Source organism: Syzygium oleosum, unplaced genomic scaffold (genome assembly GCF_021117445.2).
Source record: "Syzygium oleosum isolate NSW1041296 unplaced genomic scaffold, Sole_v2.1 Sole_v2.08, whole genome shotgun sequence".
NCBI lineage: Eukaryota > Viridiplantae > Streptophyta > Magnoliopsida > Myrtales > Myrtaceae > Syzygium > Syzygium oleosum.
The window spans coordinates 2970626-2989244 of NW_026607492.1; the positions used below are offsets into that span (position 1 = coordinate 2970626).

Sequence of the window (18619 nt, forward strand, 5' to 3'; positions counted from 1 at the left end):
AAGACATTTCGTCATGAATCACTTCCCTAGAACTTTCCACGCCTCAATGCATTACAATTTCCTTTTTTGAATGTGCCCCCTCCCCCACAGTAGAAAATAGCGATGAGATTTAGATCGATAAATGCCCAAAGTGCACAGGATTCGCGGCTCTAGGAACTAGAAGAGGTCGCCAACGCACCCTCCCTCACATTATATTATTCCCATAAACCAGGGTTGGATCGCCATTGGCGGGGCCGACCTCCCACAAATATAATAACAATGAGCACAATATTCTCCTCACCACCGTTTAATTCCAAACATTAAAATAACTTCCCATGGACCCGATATTTCCTCTTTATTAATTTCAAAAACCCGTTTCGGGTTTATCGAGCTCGCCCATAAAATCCTGGAACACTTTTTTCCCTCGCAGGATCTCTTCGCCCGCACAGATAAAGATTGATTCGGTCATTATCGACGCGCCGTGCCATATCGAATATCTCCCGCCTACGCCCGCGCGATTGACTTGGTACTTAGTTTCGGCATCCTCTCTCCCTCTTTTTTTTTTTCTTCTTAAAAGAGAGAGAGAGAGAGACCAAAAGGAACAAGTCAAGTGAAATCGGGAGAACTTTGGGATTTACATAAAAGAATGAAGAGAGAGAGAGAGAGAGGGAGAGACCAAAAGGAAGAGGGAATTAAAAAAAGAAGAGGAAGAGAATGAAAAGGAAAGGAAAAAGAGGAGAGACTGTTTTCTTTCCCTTTGGCCAGAGAGAGAGAGGACTTGACCTGGAAGAAAAATCCGCTGTTTAGGTTGGGAGGCAGCCCATTGGAATGCCCAAACAATGGCAGCCCCCGGTTTTCACTATCCCAACGAAACCAACCCCCTCCTCCTCCTCCTCCTCCCTCCTCCTTCCCCTCCCATCATCATCATCATCATCTAATAACCCCAACCCGTCCCCTCCCCTTTATATTGGGACGACGACGACGACGATCGTGTTCCTCGTGCGAATCCCCCCTCCCCCCCAGGCCCCCCGGGCTCCTTTGTCCGCCGCCCGCCGCCCCGACAAGAGATGCGAGGGCTCGCGCGCCTGTCCTCGGTACGTGAGAATTCCCGCGGCTAACCGATTTAGGTGCGCTGCGCCGGCTTAACCGTCCCCTGTTTCGCCTGCCCTTTTCGTCGTTCGTCCGCCCGTGTCGAAAGGCGGGGTCTTTTCGCGTTTCCCGCGGTACCCAGATTGCTGTTTTGGATAAAGGTACGGTCTTTCGTAGCACTGGTCTGATTGGGGAATCTTTGTTTGGCTCGTTTGTTCGGTAGAAGTGAGCGGAGCGGAACCCGGCGCGGTTGCTTGCGCATTTCTGGGTGCTCGGGCGCTTTCGGGTGCGGTAGATTTCACGCTCTGGAGGGGGGGCGGGGGCGATTTGAGGTTGCGGCATTGGAATTTGTTGGGGGGAGGTTTTGAGTTGTTGATGGGGATTACCACTGCGGCTGATAGAAAAGGTAAGGAGTGTCACGAATTGTCGAGAGACAGTAGCGCGAAGAGGAATAGCAGATCGAGAAAGGGCCGTCGACGCCAGAAAAAGATGCTGCCGATACAACGGCTGTACGATACTTGTCGGGAAGTTTTTGCGGAAAGCGGAACCAATATCATACCGTCTCCTCAGGATATAGAGAGGCTAAGGGCGGTTTTAGGTATGTTTCTATGTGTGTCACGGGCGATTTTGCTTTGTGCCGATATAATTGTGTGAAGGTTTTGTGGTAATTCTATGTCATGATGGGGGATTATTGGATTGTCCCCTCGAGTTGTTTAAAGATAGAGATAGATTGGTATTGTGCGGTGTATTCTGATTGAGATGAGAAATTTAATGTGCGTGTAGGTTAACTTACTGTCTACAAGTGTGTTAAACTGGAGATCTCTGACTGTTTTCTTGGAATGGTTTGGGTTACTTTTGGCTTGCTGATTTGGTGGAAAACTTGATTGTGCTGTTGATGATATCTACATTTGTTCTGGCTCTTATATCATTTGATAAAACAATTGCATTTCTATATTGGAAAGCTTGACATTGCCATCCCGGAATACTTTCATTAAGTCTGAATTTCTATTGAGTGGACTTTGTTGTTGTGAGAATTCCTAATTAATGTGTTATTGGGAGGGAATTATGTCACCATAAATAGAGACTAAAGCAAGTGTTGGATCAAAGCTGGTGTTCAAGAACTTATTATACTCCTGATTATGAAACCAAAGATAACGATATCTCCGCAGCATCCGGGGTAACTCCTCAACCCAGAGTTCCGCCTGAGGAAGCAGGGCCTTGTTTAGGTCATCCATAAATGGCATCTTTTGTGCTGTTTAGGTCAAGAAAAGGGCTTCCTTAGTTTCCCTTCGTAGTCTCAACATGATCGACATTGCTTGTCGTTTGAAGCCTTAAGCAGCCAAGTTTTTTAGTAATCAAATGCTTAGTCTTAAATCAAGTTCAGTTTTTTTTTTTTTGGCCATATCAAATCAGGTTCAGTTTACTCATTCGCTGTCAAGCTATTGGCAAGTTCGATATTTTGTTTGAGGTTAGCTGGGATGTGAGATAAGCCAGAAACAAGAGGTTTGGCCAAAAAAAAATTAAATTAATAACAGGTGAGAGAGGAGTGACCACCAAATGGTGGTCTGGTTGAAAGTACGGTTACAAATCTCAAAGGATATGGTCTAAAAGTAGAATTTTATCACGGTATATATGGTCCCAAGTTTTTATGGATTTTTCCTCTGTTACGAGGGTTGATGCAAAGCCATGATGTCTCAAAATGAGGAGGCCATACAGAAACTTATTTTTATTCCTCTGAACTTGACTTGCTTTTTGCTAGTCCAGAAAAGGAAATGCATTCCATCATGTTGTCTTTCCATGAGATTTAGTCAATAGAAGTTCTCGATCTTGGCATAAATTGCTCTTGAATAACCTGCTGGGTGGTGCATTTCATTCCTTTGCCAGAGGAAACTACATGCATTCTGTTTTTTGTTTTCCATGAGATAAACATAAAGTATTTTTCTTGAAAGTGGGAAGCACTGGAGTAGGAGGTGAAGTCTTTATGATTGGATGATTAGCTTACTTGTGAGGCATAGGGCATTTTCTTTCCCTTTGTAATTTGTGGGATGCTTGTTGTTGACGCACTTTTTAGTAGCATTTTTGGACACGATAGATATTTGCTTGCAAATATTTTCAATGATGTTTCTGCTGAAAGTGCACTTGATACGGTGGTATGGCTTGAAATAACATGGACACTGGTTCTAAAATACTGATGCCACCAGCCTTTTAACTTATTAATAATGTGCTGACCTTTGCAGATGGTATTAGACCTGAAGATCTTGGTCTGACTCCTGATATGCCATACTTTCGGACATCTGTGACTCAGCGACACCCAACTATTACGTACCTGCATCTCTGTGAATGTGATAAATTTTCGGTATCCAACAACTCCTTCCCTTTTTGTTTTTCTTGTGGGCATTCAAATCAATGGTTCATGAAACAAAAGATTGGGAATCCTGTTGTGCTGACCAACCATGGTTTTTTTTGGATCTTACAGATGGGAATCTTTTGTTTGCCACCTTCGGGTGTCATTTCTCTACACGATCACCCTGGAATGACGGTTTTCAGCAAGCTTGTTTTTGGGACCATGCACATTAAATCGTATGACTGGGCGGTTCATGACCCAAATACGTCTGCGGCAAATTCATCACACAGTATGCCTCTTTCCTAATTTTATAGAGCAAGCTGATTTTGTCCAAACTCTTTCAAATGCTAATATTCACTTGTAGACATTGCTTAATTCATCTATGAATTTCTGCATTCTCTTTGACATCCCACTTTCTGGCAAATAATAAATTGTTAGATTTGTTTCTGTTACTGGATGTTAAATCTGAGTAAATCGTTGGCCTACGCATGGATAAAATCTGATGTATTTTTTAAGTAACTGATATAATGCCTGCAAATGTTAGTACCAAGTTGATTTGAATGAGTTGCTCCGGAAAGCTTAAATCTCTGGCTTAGGGCATCCTGGTCCAATATTTTGACATGATGTCATCTAAAATTTGCAGATGTCCTGACCATTACTAGTAACTCGGGTTACCAGGAAGCTTTTCTTAAGAACTGAATATTGGAATTTACCGTATGATGTATAGCATGCATTGGAACAAGTAACTTAAAATGTCTCGGTGTCTTCGTTTCTTTCCAAATGCAGCTGTGCCTCCTGGAGTACGTGTAGCAAAGGTGAAAGTGGATTCCAACTTCACTGCACCCTGCGACACGTCCATACTCTACCCATCAGAAGGAGGCAACATGCATTGCTTCACGGCAGTAACGGCATGCGCGGTTCTTGACGTCCTGGGTCCGCCATACTCTGACCCCGACGGCCGACACTGCACCTACTACCACGACTACCCATTCGCCAGATTCTCAGGTCTGTGTCAATAATAAGTTCTAAAACTAAAGTTTGCTCTTCATCCTGCTGTTTTCGTCTTGTTGTTGTGCTCAACGTTTTCCTTCCGCAATCGCAGTTGCCGGGGTTTCGGTGCCGGAAGAGGAGAGAGATAAGTATGCATGGCTTGAGGAGAGGGAAAAACCCGAGGAATTGGCCGTGGTGGGAGCAATGTACGGAGGCCCAATGTTTGTGGAGAATTGATGGTCTTTGGAAAGATTGTCCCCATTACATTCTTCACCTGCTTAATTCTCTGTGAATGCTTCCGATTTTAGATAGCAGTTCAGACTTTGGGTTCTTTTCTATGAAGTTCTTTCTCTCTTCTTTGGGGCATATGAACGAGGCACTTGGTGCTCCTTCTCCTCCTTACTAGCTTCTTTATGGTTTCCTTTTCTTCTCGTTACACAGCTTATATGTACATAAAAACACAAGCGAACCGAATGGAGTTGCCTTCTTCCTGCAGAGCAGAGAGGAAGCATGAATTTGTCTTGAGAAGATAATGTCAAGACTGCAAATTTGTTCTCTATGCGTATACGATATCGAATGCTGGGTTAACTCTCATGGATTACAATCTCTCAACCGTGAAAATCAAGAGTTCTTCTCTGGGAGGATTTGCCTCGGAACAACTGGGAGAGCAAATGTATTCGCTGAAAGGATATAGTAGAACACATGGATTTCTTGAAAGAACTTGAAATCTTAGCATGTAATCACTTTGAAGGCGCGCACGTCGTCGCATCACACTCATTTTCTTTTCTATACAGAGATTTCAACGGGGATGGCTCTTATCCCTTTACCATCCAGATCTTTAGGCATTGTCTACGCCTTCGCATCGCATGATCGAATTCGATGCGTTCTTCTTGCTACACAAGATCGGCTTATGAAATGCAGGAGGAAAGTGTCGCGCACGTGTTTTTGTCAAGTTGTGATCGGTAGAGTCTCGATGATTTTTCAGCTGATTAAAATCCAGTTGATCAAACATAATTTATTCCATGTGATTGTGCAATTGTAGACGTTTTATGACTCTTCGACACAACGATGACATCATCCGAGCACGATGCTTACGATTACGCAGCCCCCACCATCTTCTTCCACCATTTTCATGTTAAAAATATTAGATATTTCGCGCCGCTGTGTTATTAATTGCTTCTTGATTTTGTTTTATATCTAACATGGATTAATCATCCTTATTAAAAAAAGTCATTAATATCTCCTAAATGAACGTGAGGACGACATTTAGCGTCAATTGTATCTTAACTTGATAATTTTTTTCTATTAACTTATTAAATAGTGGGAGAATTCCCTCTGAAATATATTCGCTAAAATAAAAAAAGACCTGTTTTTTCTTTCACCGCTCCTTCGTTTACCAAATCAATTAGAAAACCAATTGAAACTTCAATCAAACGAAGAAGTTTCAAATCCTAACCCCTTTATTCTAGTAGTGATGGGACATCGTCGGTGAGCGTCGCCTTTAAACTGTCGTCGGTCGACCTTGACGAATCGGTCATATGCTAGCAGCATGACTCTGGCCTCGTTAATTATATGATTAAGAAAGGGTTAGGAGACCCGATGTGGTGCTGTGATGCTAATTCAGCTGTCAATTAAGAATTATTCCAACAGGGTTTTGGCTTTCAAATCCTCTGGGGGAGAACCATTGAACAGCGTCGTTGCTGTCATGAGGTGAGCTTAGTAAAAGCTTTATATTAATATAAGGATGACCAAGTTTGGTAAGAGCAAATTGGCTCCAGGTCTTTGAAAATGTGTGGTTGAATTGCCCAGAAGCTTCGGTCAACATCAATGTCGACACCTTTGCAAATAAAAGAGGAGCAGCCCTGGTAGCGGGGCGTGTTGGCTCTCTTCAAGGTGATCTCATCTCCTTCATTGTCCCGAAAAATAGGGGCTCATGTTTCAAGTTTTCAATGGTACTACTAATCAATGACTCTTGTAGAAAAATAAGGGAGCTATGCGATAATATCAAGAGTAACACCGAATAATATCAATTCTCTCAAACGGCTGGAACGAAAACGTGTTCGTTTATGTGATTAGTATATGATGAGACAAGTCGATTACTTTTAAACAAAATGGTTGTGTCAAGAGACCCAACTTTTTTATTTGAAGTTGAAAATGGATCTCGATTTTAATGGGCTTACTTCGCATATGAATTAATAAGTCGTGAATTACGAGGTACGTAACTTTTTTATGAACACCTTTCTCCTTGCTACCGCATACTTACAGTACGAAACTCAAAAAGTGTGTAAATATGAGTATGGGATGATTATTTATACCAACTAGAAATCTAGAAAGCACAAGCTCAAATGACAACTTACTTTTCCCAGCGGAAACTCGTTAATGAACTTCTTAAAACCATTTGATAAAGTATTCCATTTAACGGTTATATTATGTGTAAGAGTTGATAGAATCTCAAATTCGGAATCATATCGCATCGTTCCTTGTAAATATCTAATCATCGTACTAAACGGTGATTGCGTAGTCTGTCTTCTCCACGTCACCGATATGATCGATACAGAAAGTACTTTCTCATGTTCGAAGAGTAACCCTTGTGTTAAATGAAGTAATTCTGTCAACAAAGTCCAATGGCCTTCCTAGCTAATCTCACAGAATCACTGACCTTTTAGTATAAAAGCTATTTAAGCTAAACATGGAATGCAGACAGACACAGTTCTTCGCGTGCCCACATGAGATCTGAACAAATTGTCTTCCTTGAAGAAGGAACAAGATGCGAAGCTGAAAATCAGGTCAATGAAGAAGGACAGCGATGGGTTTCGAGTTTCAACCCTCGCGTACAATGAGCGTATTGACCGGAAACTTGACGATGCAGCACCGGGTTGCTTCCTTTCAAACCTTATAATATTCTTGAAACCGAATGCCCACCGTCCGCCGGGACTGCTGGATCACCTACTCAAACCCAGTTTGACCATCTGCCCCATGTGACGTCTCCTCCCTCTGTGCAACGCAATTCAATACAGCTGAAACCTTCAATCACAATCTTATTATCAAAATAATCACGCATCATGTAGCTGCTTTCAACTCTCTCTCTCTCTCTCTCTCTCTCTCTCTAAAGGTCATCTCTGTCTTAAACGGCGAAGCGTTGAAGTTAAACATGGGCTGTCTTCTTCGCGTTGTGCTAAATTCTCGCTGTGAAAAATGGTATTAAAATGAAGGAGCGTGAGGGGGTTGTTGACATTTTCTGTGCTTCCTGCGTAAGGTGATGTGTGATACAGATAAGCATTTGCTAGTTCAATTCTCATCTGGACAAATGGGGTTTAAAGTCAACTTACAACCAAGTTGCCTTGCTAGCTTGCTAGGGTTTTCGCGAGTTATAAGAAGAAGGCGCCATTGAGAGAGAGAGAGAGAGAGAGAGAGAGAGGGGCTATAACACCAGAAAAAAAGAGATGTTGAAGCTTGTTGAGAAGGATCCACCACATCCCCTTCAAATGCGTTTCTTCGATATCCTTCAACAAGAAGCTCAAGAAATTTCCTCCTCAAACTCTTCCAATGAAGAGGCCGAAGAACCTCAGCTCGTGTCTCTTTGCCTCGGACGTATGAATGACAAGAAGGAAACGAGCGAGTCCGACGATCCTACACAAGACATCAAGACCAGCCTCACTCTCGGGTTGGACTTCAAAGGTGAATTCTCGTCAAAGCTCGCACCAGATCCTCATCACAAGAGCCAGTTGGAATTAGAAAATCCTGATGAAGAAGAAGGGAAAGAAACTTGTCTGTCAAGTAAGACTCGGAAGACGACTTGTAATGGTGAAGATAACGAGGTTTCACAGCCAGAGCAAGTGAAGAGAGCTAGGGTTTGTGTGAGGGCCAGATGTGACACAGCCACGGTTAGTACTCCTTTTTTGATGTGCATCCTCTTTTCTTGAACTCAAAGGCATATGCAACTGTACGTCGCAGCTGCAAACTTTCGGCTAATAGTCTAATGGTGTGTGTCTGTGTACAATATTTGCGCAGATGAACGATGGATGTCAATGGAGAAAATATGGACAAAAGATTTCCAAAGGGAACCCATGTCCTCGAGCATATTACCGTTGTACGGTTGTCCCGGCATGCCCCGTTAGAAAACAAGTAAAAATTTCATGTTCAACCAACATTATTGCTTGTGGCTTATATAGCGTCTTGAATGCTCTTGCTAAAAGGGGGTTCGCCCATAATTCTACGGTGTCGAGGGGTATTGTTCTTGAGGGTCGTTGTTTATCTTAAACATGTCCAATTATGTTGTGAACCGACCAAAATGTTATGAAACACTCTTTGGCAATAAAGTGTGTAGTTTACAATACTTTACGTTAAAAAGATCAATAGCTTTAGGATGGATTGTGACCATCAGATTTCGTACATTGAAGCACCATCAACAAGCTTGGCTAAGAGAGGGCTAACATATGAAGCATTTGCCATGAGTTATATTGATGTTTTCAATTTCAAGAATTTGTTAAACTATTGAACTAAGAGCATAAGAGATTACTCTTTCAATCTCCAAAGGGCTTACGGGGTATGGACTCATGCTAAATTCTCGCATTCAAATCATAAGGTCCCCAATTACAAATATGAGGGTGGGTGGAGCTTTATTGATGCACATGGGACGGACATGGTGATTTTCTGGCATCCGTGAGGATTGGTCGAGCTAAAAAATTCAGAATTCCCCTTATTATAAAAGACGAAAAGAAAACGATATTTCGCTCTGGCAAACTCAATTTTACCTGATCATTCTTCTCGATTTCATTTTCCAGGTCCAAAGATGTCCCGAAGACATGTCCATATTGACCACGACCTACGAGGGCACTCACAACCACCCACTTCCCATTTCAGCCAGGGCCATGGTTTCCACCACCTCGGCCGCTGCTTCCATGCTCCTGTCTTCTTCTTCAACCTCGACCTCCGACCAATCCAGCCTCTCTGGTTCCACGTTCCACACAGGCCTAAGCTTCAGCCCGTATGACAGTCATTCAAGAAGCAGGCCCTTCTCGTTCCACCCAAACCCTTACTCGGCTTTGAACCCAACAATCACTCTAGACCTCACCCATGATGCGCCATCCACTTCGACCATGAGCCACTTCAAGCCCAAGTCCAACGTCGGGCCGACATCTTTATGGGGCTACGATTACACGAGTGGCCGTCCCATGTTGTTGCCTGGTTACGTTAGGGCCCAAACTGGGCCAATTGGACAAGAGAAGCAGCCGCAGCAAGAGCAGATGAATCCCAGCACCACCGTGGACAAGGACCAACAGATTTATTCTCAACAGTCTCTGACGGAGACCCTGACCAAGGTGCTCACGTCGGACCCGAGTTTCCGGTCGATTGTGGCGGCAGCGATTTCGTCCATGGTTGGAGGCGATAAGGCACCTACCGGCCAAGGCGGAACGGGAAGATTTGGCCCGGCCGGACTATGAAACATCAAAGAGAGATGCAACGATGTTCTCTGTTTTCCCCTAGGTGATGAGCTGGGACAAGATTCTACAACAAAAAAAATCCTTCTCTGGGGATAAAAAAATGCTAGTTTGCGAAAATTTGTAAGTTCCGCAGATGTTGATGACTTCCAATAATCATGAAGGCATAAAACAAAACTAGTTAATTCTAGCTCGAACTGCCTGCAATTCTGGTCTCTTGTGAAGATGGGCAAATGGATATTGGATTGCCCAGTGGTACTTTGTTCACATTGATGTCGTATACTAAGCCACGACAGCGACATAACTCGAATGATAACCGACTAATACCAAAGACAGAAGAAAGACGTAAGCCGAAACCGAGTGCAAAAGCACAAACATGGATGGTGTGGGCTTGTATAGCGGCAAAACGAATCTGGTGCAGTTCATCTAATCCGTCAATATTTTTTTTTTGCTCTTTGTTCAACTGGAATGAGGTCAAATTCATGGATCATGTCGCTGCATTTGCTGTTACTTGGATAGTTCTCTTTTGTTGACGTTATCGTTGGTTCGCAGTAGTCACGTAACAATTAGGAGAGGGTGTTGAGCTTGCGCGCATGAGTTTGGGTTGAACCAAATATAAAGTTAGATTTCGCCAGTCTCTTCGCGCATGAAATATGTGCACTCTTGAGGCTCGCCCGCCTCGACTTTTCCTTCAATTCCCTCTCCGGAACCTCACAATGCTCGAAATACTCAGCCTTCAAGGTAATCTAATCCTCAGTGCGATACCTCCAGAAGCTCGGGACTCTAAAGAGGCTGGTCCAGTTGATTCTCGGAGACAATTGGTTGAACGGCACAATCCCTTCGTCTATAGGCAACTTGAGCAACTTCACATACCTCTATTTGCAAGGAAACAAATTATCGAGTGGATCGGTTCCGTCAGAAATAGGAAACTTAAAGAGTGTCACTCATCTGCATTTTAGCTCGAACAATTTCAGTGGACAAATTCCCGTTGAGTTTGGTCGTTTGACCGCGTTGCGTTATGTCGATCTCCACAACAATTCTCTTTCTGCCACAATCCCTGAATCTCTTACCGGGAAGTTGCACTTAAAATCCATCAACTTGCCGTACAGTTGGTTCACAGGCCCGATTTCGGATCACCTTCTCACTGCTTATTCACGTAATGCATTTCTTGGCAACAAAGGCCTATACATTATGAAGGGTCGTCCTCCTTCAAGAAGTGATCGGACTATGGTTGTACTTGTTTTGGCTATATTCCTAGTGTTCTTGACGGTTCTTGGTTCTTGCTTCCTCTTAAGACGTGGAATGAAGAGGAATGAGACAAAGGAGACAACAGAAAAGATGGAGATTTCATGTCCACATGGAATTACGATGGGAAGATTGCATATGAAGATATAGTCAAAGCAACTGAAGACTTCGACATCAAGTATTGCATTGGGACTGGTGGTTATGGTAGAGTTTATAGAGCAGAATTGCCCAACGGGAAGATTGTGGCCTTGAAGAATCTTCATCGTTCGAAGCAGAGGACCCGTCTTTCAACAAGAACTTTAGAAACGAACTGAAGCGCTCGACAGAAGTGCGACACCAGAGCATAATTAGGCTCTATGGTTTCTACTTGCACCAGCTATGCATGTTCTTGATTTATGATTACATGGAGAGGGGGAGTCTATTTTCCACATCGAGAAATGACGTCGAAGCAATGGAACTAGATTGGCCCGAGAGAGTGAATGTCATCCGGGATGTGGCGCACGCCTTGTCTTACTTTCACCATGATTATGCTTAGCCAATTGTTCATCAAGACATATCTAGCAACAACATATTACTCAACGATGAAATGCAAGCTTTCGTATCCGATTTTGGCACAGTGAGACTCCTGGATCCCGACTCTTCATCCAATCTCACTGCAAATATTGTTGGTACTTATGGATACATAGCACCAGGTGAGCAATCTTCAATTGGTTTTACTGAAAAGACAGTGTTACAAGGGTAATCAACATCGTTGAAGCCCCCTCATGCATTCCAGAACTTGTTTTGGCCTTATTAGACTAATATGCAGCAATTTTACGGCATTCCTTCATGCTAAATTTCAATACAGAAAGAGCTGGACATTCCTGCTGCCTAGACCTTGGTTTATTCATCCAACAGCCCAAACAATTTCTAAACAGGGTGACAATTTCACAGGCTGCTTTGGCCAAAATTATATGAGAGAGTTTTCTTATTTCCTACCGTTGATTCGATAAAGATATGTTTTATTACATGCAGTCACTGAACAAAGTTAGTAAACAAGTTCCTATGCTATGGATCATTAAGAGCAGGATTTCAATGATGATACGCATTGAAGGCTTTGATTAACATCCAGGTGTCCCTCATTTGTAACAGATCACGTTAAGTGATACCTAGTTTCAAAATCATCTCTGATGTCAGGGTTCCAACTCTAAGATATATATGAATGTACAACTTTGCGATTTTCTTTCTTTTTCACAGAGCTTGCTTACAGTTTGGTGGTTAACTAGAAATCTGACTTATATAGCTTTGGAGTCGTGGCGATGGTAACACTAATGGGCAAGCATCTGGCAGAGATCATCTCGGTGCTATCAACCTCAGAAGGAGAAGATATCATGTGACTCAACATGTTAGATCCGCGCTTGCCTATTCCCAGAAAGAGTTCTGTCGTGAAAAAAAATTGTTGAAGCGATTTCTCCGGCACTTGCTTGCTTTCGTGCTGACCCAAAGTCACGTCCAATGATGAAACAGGCTTCTGAAGCTTTTTTGGCTCGAAAGATACCAATGATCGAGCCCTTCCATGCAATCTCATTGGCGCAGAGCTGACAAAATCTAATTAGCACATCAATGTTTTCACGGTCTACTTAACAGTTAAATCGACTAAGTACATTCTTGATACAGAAGAAGAAATTGATATCTTGGATAAATTTCATAGTTCAGGGTATCCTCTTAAGCTCTTCTCCTGTCTGAAGGAGACACAAGTGTGACTTAATTAATGAGTGAGATTAGTGGGACCCAAAATGACCATTTAAAGGAAGAGTATCATCAGACGCCACGTGTATCAGAAAAGAACCGGTCACACATCTACTTCGTCGAATCTTTTCTGATTTTCCTATTACAAACTTCATTACTTTTGTCGTTTTTTCGTTATTAAATAATCGATGCAAGTTTTCCCATTGTATTCATTGATATAGTGATTATCTGTTCGTTTTGGTTGATTTTTTTTTTGGTCGAAATTTTGGTCGATTGAACGGGCATATGTTTCTTCTCGTTCCGTGCTCACTTGTAAGATTAACTGAACCAAACGTACCACATGGGGCTCAAAGAACTAAAACTAGAGAAGACTCCTAAAAGAAATAAAACAAGACTCTTACACCTTACTTCGTATTTCGATATATATCGAAGAGCATGCGCGATCAGAGACAAATAAAAAAAATGGAGATTTCTTGCTGATAAGGAATTTTGATGGGAGAATTGCATTTGAAGACGTAATCAATGCAATAGAAGACTTTGACATCGGATATTACATCGGGAGTAGCGATTACGGTGGTAGTGTCTATAGAGCGCGATTGTGAAATGGGAATATCGTGGCATTGAAGAAACTTCACCGTCCTGATGCAAAGGACCCATCTTTTGATAACAAGATGCGAAACGAAGTGAAACACTTGATGGAAGGCTGGAAAATTGGTCCATGACCTTTCCCTTACGATGGGTTAGAAATTTTTGGGGCCAAGCATCACCAATAAAAGGGTCACAAAACCTTACCAACAAAAAAAATAAAAGGGTCACAAAGACCATGACTTCCTATGAACCATTGAACACGGACCTATCCAAAAACCAACGCACGTGAAACCCCAGAAGATCTGTGACTTCCTGATCGATGTGTACAGGTTCCATGCATGCTTGCTGGTTTAAAATCTTTTTTCTTAGTATGGTATGCTGATTTAAATTCTAATCGAATCATAAACTGCCAAATTTAGAGATTGCGTGAGTAGAATAGAATATACTACTTGTTAGAAAATTTGTGCTACAACTCTAGAAAATCAATCACTTAAATTACATCGGCGATTTTCCTTACTTGAAAATCCATTGTGGCATTAATTTAATATTAAAACATCTGACGTGACTCGTCGCAAAGTAAAGTCACGCAGGAATTTTCATCAAAAAAATTATCGATGTAACTTAAGTGATTTGCTTTTAAGACTTATGACAGTTAAATGATCGCATAAATAGCTATCGCATCAAAGTGAGTATTGTACAAAAATTACGACATTATTAGTATCTTTATCCCCTCCAATTTTATCAAGCAACCGAGGGTTGGAAGCCAGGAAATTCAAGCGATGTCACAACAACTGGCTTGAGATTTTATCTGTAGCAATCGTTGATTTTATTTTGCATGATGTCCTACATAACTTGAAATTTAACTTCTGTTAAGGTAGTTAGAGCAACTCATGGGATATGAGCTAATTTTATTTACATTGAGCAATCAAACAAGTTACTAGCTCATGGGATATATGGGTAATTGACTTGCTATCACAATCCCGAAAACCTTGACACATAGTCCAAAATAAAGTTATTAGTTTCTTTTTTTTTTGTTTTAATGACAATACAAAAGTAATCAGACTGTTTGACTTAAACAAATATCACAAATGCACATAATTTGCATGTTCATATATATCTTGTAAAGCTTTGGCCATAGTGTGACTAACGAGATTTTTCTGAACGTGAGACAGTAGGATAGAATCCATCGTATATAAATTAAGCGTTTAATCACTTAACCAATAATTCGAGTTTTTAAAACAAAATGATTCGATTAAGATGAAAGTTATGACCAAATTATTTCGATCACAGAGTCGTTTTTCAAACAATCATTCTTGATATTAGATGTGAAGTCCATTAGGCCCCTCTATGGAGACAAACTAAAGTAACGCGTGTTTCACAACAACGAAGACTTCAAGTCGTCTCGAAGAACAAGACGAAATGCCGGAGAAAAAAGTAAACAAAATAGTGATTCTGGGATTCTCTGTGATCCATCCGAAGGAGGACAAGTTATAAGTCAATTACCCTTTTATATCCCACAAGTTATTTCTTTTTCTTTCTTTTTCTGGTCGGCCACAAGTTGTTTCTTTGGATTGCCCTTATTTGATACACAGTCTTTGGCCTGCGTGGGTGCTGAAACTTGGATTTCTTCACAAACTAATTCAATTTGTAGTAATTAGTTTCCCCTTTACAGCCCTACGAGTAGATGGCAACAACTTCATCATCGCAAAAGAAAAAGGAAGGAAAGACTAAGAGAGTTACAGTTGAACGTAAGTGTCAAGTCATTAAAAAGACAACATGTGAATTGTACAAACCGCGTTTCCTTTGACGCGTCAGTTCAGTGTCTCGCTTTACTTTATAAGTGCCGTAGTCCAATGAATATGGCAAACATAACATTCTGCAGATAACACGGGACTAAACGGGACCCCGTTTCTCCGATCACAGCAAAAGGAGGGGTCATCCATGATGAGCGTAATCTGCAACATGTCCTTAGTTATTCTGATTACTACAGCTTTCTCCAACTACAGTACAATTGTTGCGGCACGAGCGCCTTCTAATGAGTCAGAGACAAGTGCGCTTCTCCGCAGCGGGTGGTGGCCTCGCTACATCACCGGCAACACTTCCTTACCTCATTGCACCTGGCCCGGGGTATCGTGTGACGCCTCTGGGAGCGTCAACAGGATTCACTTGACAATTGAGTACCCAATAGGAGGTAATTTCGACAACATGAACTTCTCTCTCCTTCCGAGCCTCACTTTTATTGAACTCTCTTGCACCGGACTGATCGGCGAAATCCCCCTTCATATATGTACTCTGTCGAGGCTTACTCACCTTGACTTGTCCGGCAATTCTCTCACTGGCGAGTTGCCTCCCTGTGTCCATAACCTCACCAGGCTTCAATATCTTGATATCAGTTATAATCGAATCAGCGGCTCTATCCCTCATGAGCTGGGAAGACTGAATAGATTGACCTGGTTGGATCTCGAGTTCAATTTTCTTAGCGGTGCAGTCCCTCTTACTGTTGGCCGCTTGTCCAATTTACGATCCCTCAGATTTGGCTCAAACGAATTAGGTGGCTCTATCCCTCTAGAACTTGGGAACCTCACAAGATTGGATGATGTTGATTTAAGTGGCAACAACTTCACTGGTCCCATTCCATCGTCTACAGGAAATTTGACGAGCTTGACTTATCTCTATTTGCAAGGAAACAAACTCAGTGGATCTATTCCTCCCGAAATAGGGAATTTGACGAGCTTGACTTATCTCTATTTGCAAGGAAACGAACTCAGTGGTTCCATTCCGTCGGAAATAGGCAATTTAGAGAGCTTGATGAACCTGAATTTAGGGGAAAATATATTTGATGGTGCCATCCCATCGGAAATAGGAGACTTAAGGAATCTCGTATTTCTAGATTTAAGCTCGAACAACTTGATTGGGAAAATCCCTGTTGAACTTGCGAATTTGAGGAATTTAAGCTATCTCGATCTTCACAACAATTCTCTTTCTGGCTCAATTCCCACATTTCGAAGCACATTATTATATGATCTTAACTTATCATGCAATCATCTCGAGGGCCCAATTTCAGCTCCAGATAGTCTCGGGGCTTATTATCCTGGTAACCTTTATCTCGGTAACCAAGATTGTGACAAGTTTGACGAAACCCAAGCCCACAGAAGAAGGTCTAGAGTAATTCATTACATGACCATGTTCATTCCGCTGGCTGCAATATTCATTTCTTGTATAGTCGTTGGATCGTGCTTCCTATTTCGACATCCAACAGAGAGCGTGCAATCAGAAACTACAGAGAAAAATGGAAATTTCTTGTCAATATGGAATTATGATGGGAGGATTGCCTATGAAGACATAATCAATGCAACAGAGGACTTCGACCTCAAATATTGCATCGGCACTGGCGGTTATGGCAGCGTTTACAGAGTGCGATTGCCTAATGGGAAAGTCGTGGCATTGAAGAAACTTCACCGTCTTGAAGCGGAGGACCCGTCCTTTGACAAGAGCTTTCGGAATGAAGTGAAACACTTGACTGAAGTTAGGCATAAAAGCATCATCAAGCTCCATGGTTTCTGCTTACATAGGCGATGCATGTTCTTGGTTTACGAATACATGGAAAGGGGAAGTCTATTCTGTGCTTTGAGAGATGATGTCGAAGCGGTGGAATTGGATTGGTCCAAAAGAGTCGATCTTGTCTGGGATACGGCACACGCTTTGTCTTACATGCACCACGATTGCGCTCGGCCAATTGTTCATCGAGACGTATCTAGCAACAACATCTTATTGAACAGCAAAATGCAGGCTTTTGTATCAGATTTTGGCACCGCAAGGCTTCTGGATCCTGATTCCTCGTCTAACTTCACCGCAAATATCACTGGCACCTATGGATACATTGCACCGGGTGAGCAATACTTCATGCTTCATAAGTTTTTCTCTTTAATCCTGAAAGTTACTAGTAAAGGCACAAGTCCGATAAGTAAATATTTGTCGGAATAGTCAAGATTTCTCGATGTTGTATTACATCAATATCGGTATTACTAAATCATTCATTTCTATTCAACGTTTTATTGTGGAAATTAAATTAATTGTTTTTAAAGAAAAATTGGAGGGGCAAATGGAGCGGGGTGGGGTGCTGTACATAGTTATGTGGGGTGAGGACGGGGAGGGAAAAGTTGCTCCTCCCCGGGCAGCGACGGGGCGGTGGTAAAGGTGCAACCATCATGTCTGAAGCCTCAACCGCCAAAATTTTTGATGTCTTTTGTATCTTTTTTTTTCCAGAACTCGCGTATACGTTGGTCGTTAATGAGAAATGCGACACATATAGCTTTGGAGTGGTAGCAGTGGAAACGATGATGGGCGAGCATCCAGGAGATATTGTATCTACGTTGTGGACATCCTGTGGAGAAGATATCATGCTACATAATATCTTAGATCCGCGGTTACCTTATCCAAGAGAGAACTCTGTCGCAAGAAGTATTGTTCTGATAGTTTCTCTCGCGCTTGCTTGCTTGACTGCTGATCCAAAGTCCCGACCAACTATGAAGCAAGTCTCGGAAGCTTTTCTAGCTCGAAAGTTACCGTTGGCGAAGCCCTTCCATGAGATCTCGTTGGCTCAGCTCCGAGATAACAACAGATTATAGTTGGAAGGTGGATCAACAGAAGCTTCATCAGGACTAAGCGATGAGCAAGGGTTATTAAGTGCTTGTCCAGTAAAGAGTTCGATTGATAAAATGATGCTACAATTTGGTGTAAGTGATATAGAACTGTATGGCTTCTGCACATTATTAAGTCATGTAAAACTTTTTACCATACTACGTATAGGAGTGAGAAGCTGTTTATATAGGACATCCATTTTTTTCCTTCTTTTCAGTAAGATTGAAATGCATGATCAATAAACAATGTATCAAGAAATAACGAGACCCACACTAGTGCCAATATAAAACATAAGTACCCATACACAATTTCTACAACGTATTTGATTCTATTAAGATAAAGTCATAGAAAAAGTCCACTTAATATTATGTTTCGTTCCATAAAAGATGAGTATAGCTCGTTTTTTCAAGGCCAAACACCAGCGAGAAGTCCATGAAGACCATCACTTCTTACGAACCATGTAACGCGTAGTGGTCCAGAAAATCAACATATCATGGTCCCAAAATCAACACATAAAACGACAAAGACCTTGACTTCTGGTGACACTCCAATTGCATACTCTCCACAGAAGACC

At 42.0% G+C, this 18619-nt stretch overlaps 3 protein-coding genes and 1 pseudogene across 3 annotated transcripts; all 4 read left to right on the plus strand.

Annotated features, from left to right (window-relative positions):
- Positions 1-989: 989 nt before the first annotated feature.
- Positions 990-5235, plus strand: LOC115688298 (plant cysteine oxidase 2-like). Its single transcript, XM_030614095.2, has 5 exons — positions 990-1666; positions 3306-3424; positions 3545-3701; positions 4199-4417; positions 4515-5235. Exons 1-5 carry the CDS (start codon positions 1444-1446, stop codon positions 4637-4639), a joined length of 843 nt encoding a protein of 280 aa, XP_030469955.1. The 5' UTR covers positions 990-1443; the 3' UTR covers positions 4640-5235.
- Positions 5236-7498: 2263 nt separating this feature from the next.
- LOC115688300 (probable WRKY transcription factor 72) lies at positions 7499-10030 on the plus strand. The gene is made up of 3 exons (XM_030614097.2): positions 7499-8286; positions 8414-8527; positions 9187-10030. Exons 1-3 carry the CDS (start codon positions 7846-7848, stop codon positions 9844-9846), a joined length of 1215 nt encoding a protein of 404 aa, XP_030469957.1. The 5' UTR covers positions 7499-7845; the 3' UTR covers positions 9847-10030.
- Positions 10031-10559: 529 nt separating this feature from the next.
- Positions 10560-11830, plus strand: LOC115688224 (MDIS1-interacting receptor like kinase 2-like; annotated as a pseudogene).
- Positions 11831-15255: 3425 nt separating this feature from the next.
- Positions 15256-18032, plus strand: LOC130138782 (MDIS1-interacting receptor like kinase 2-like). The gene is made up of 2 exons (XM_056313894.1): positions 15256-17293; positions 17671-18032. Exons 1-2 carry the CDS (start codon positions 15346-15348, stop codon positions 18030-18032), a joined length of 2310 nt encoding a protein of 769 aa, XP_056169869.1. The 5' UTR covers positions 15256-15345.
- Positions 18033-18619: the final 587 nt, after the last annotated feature.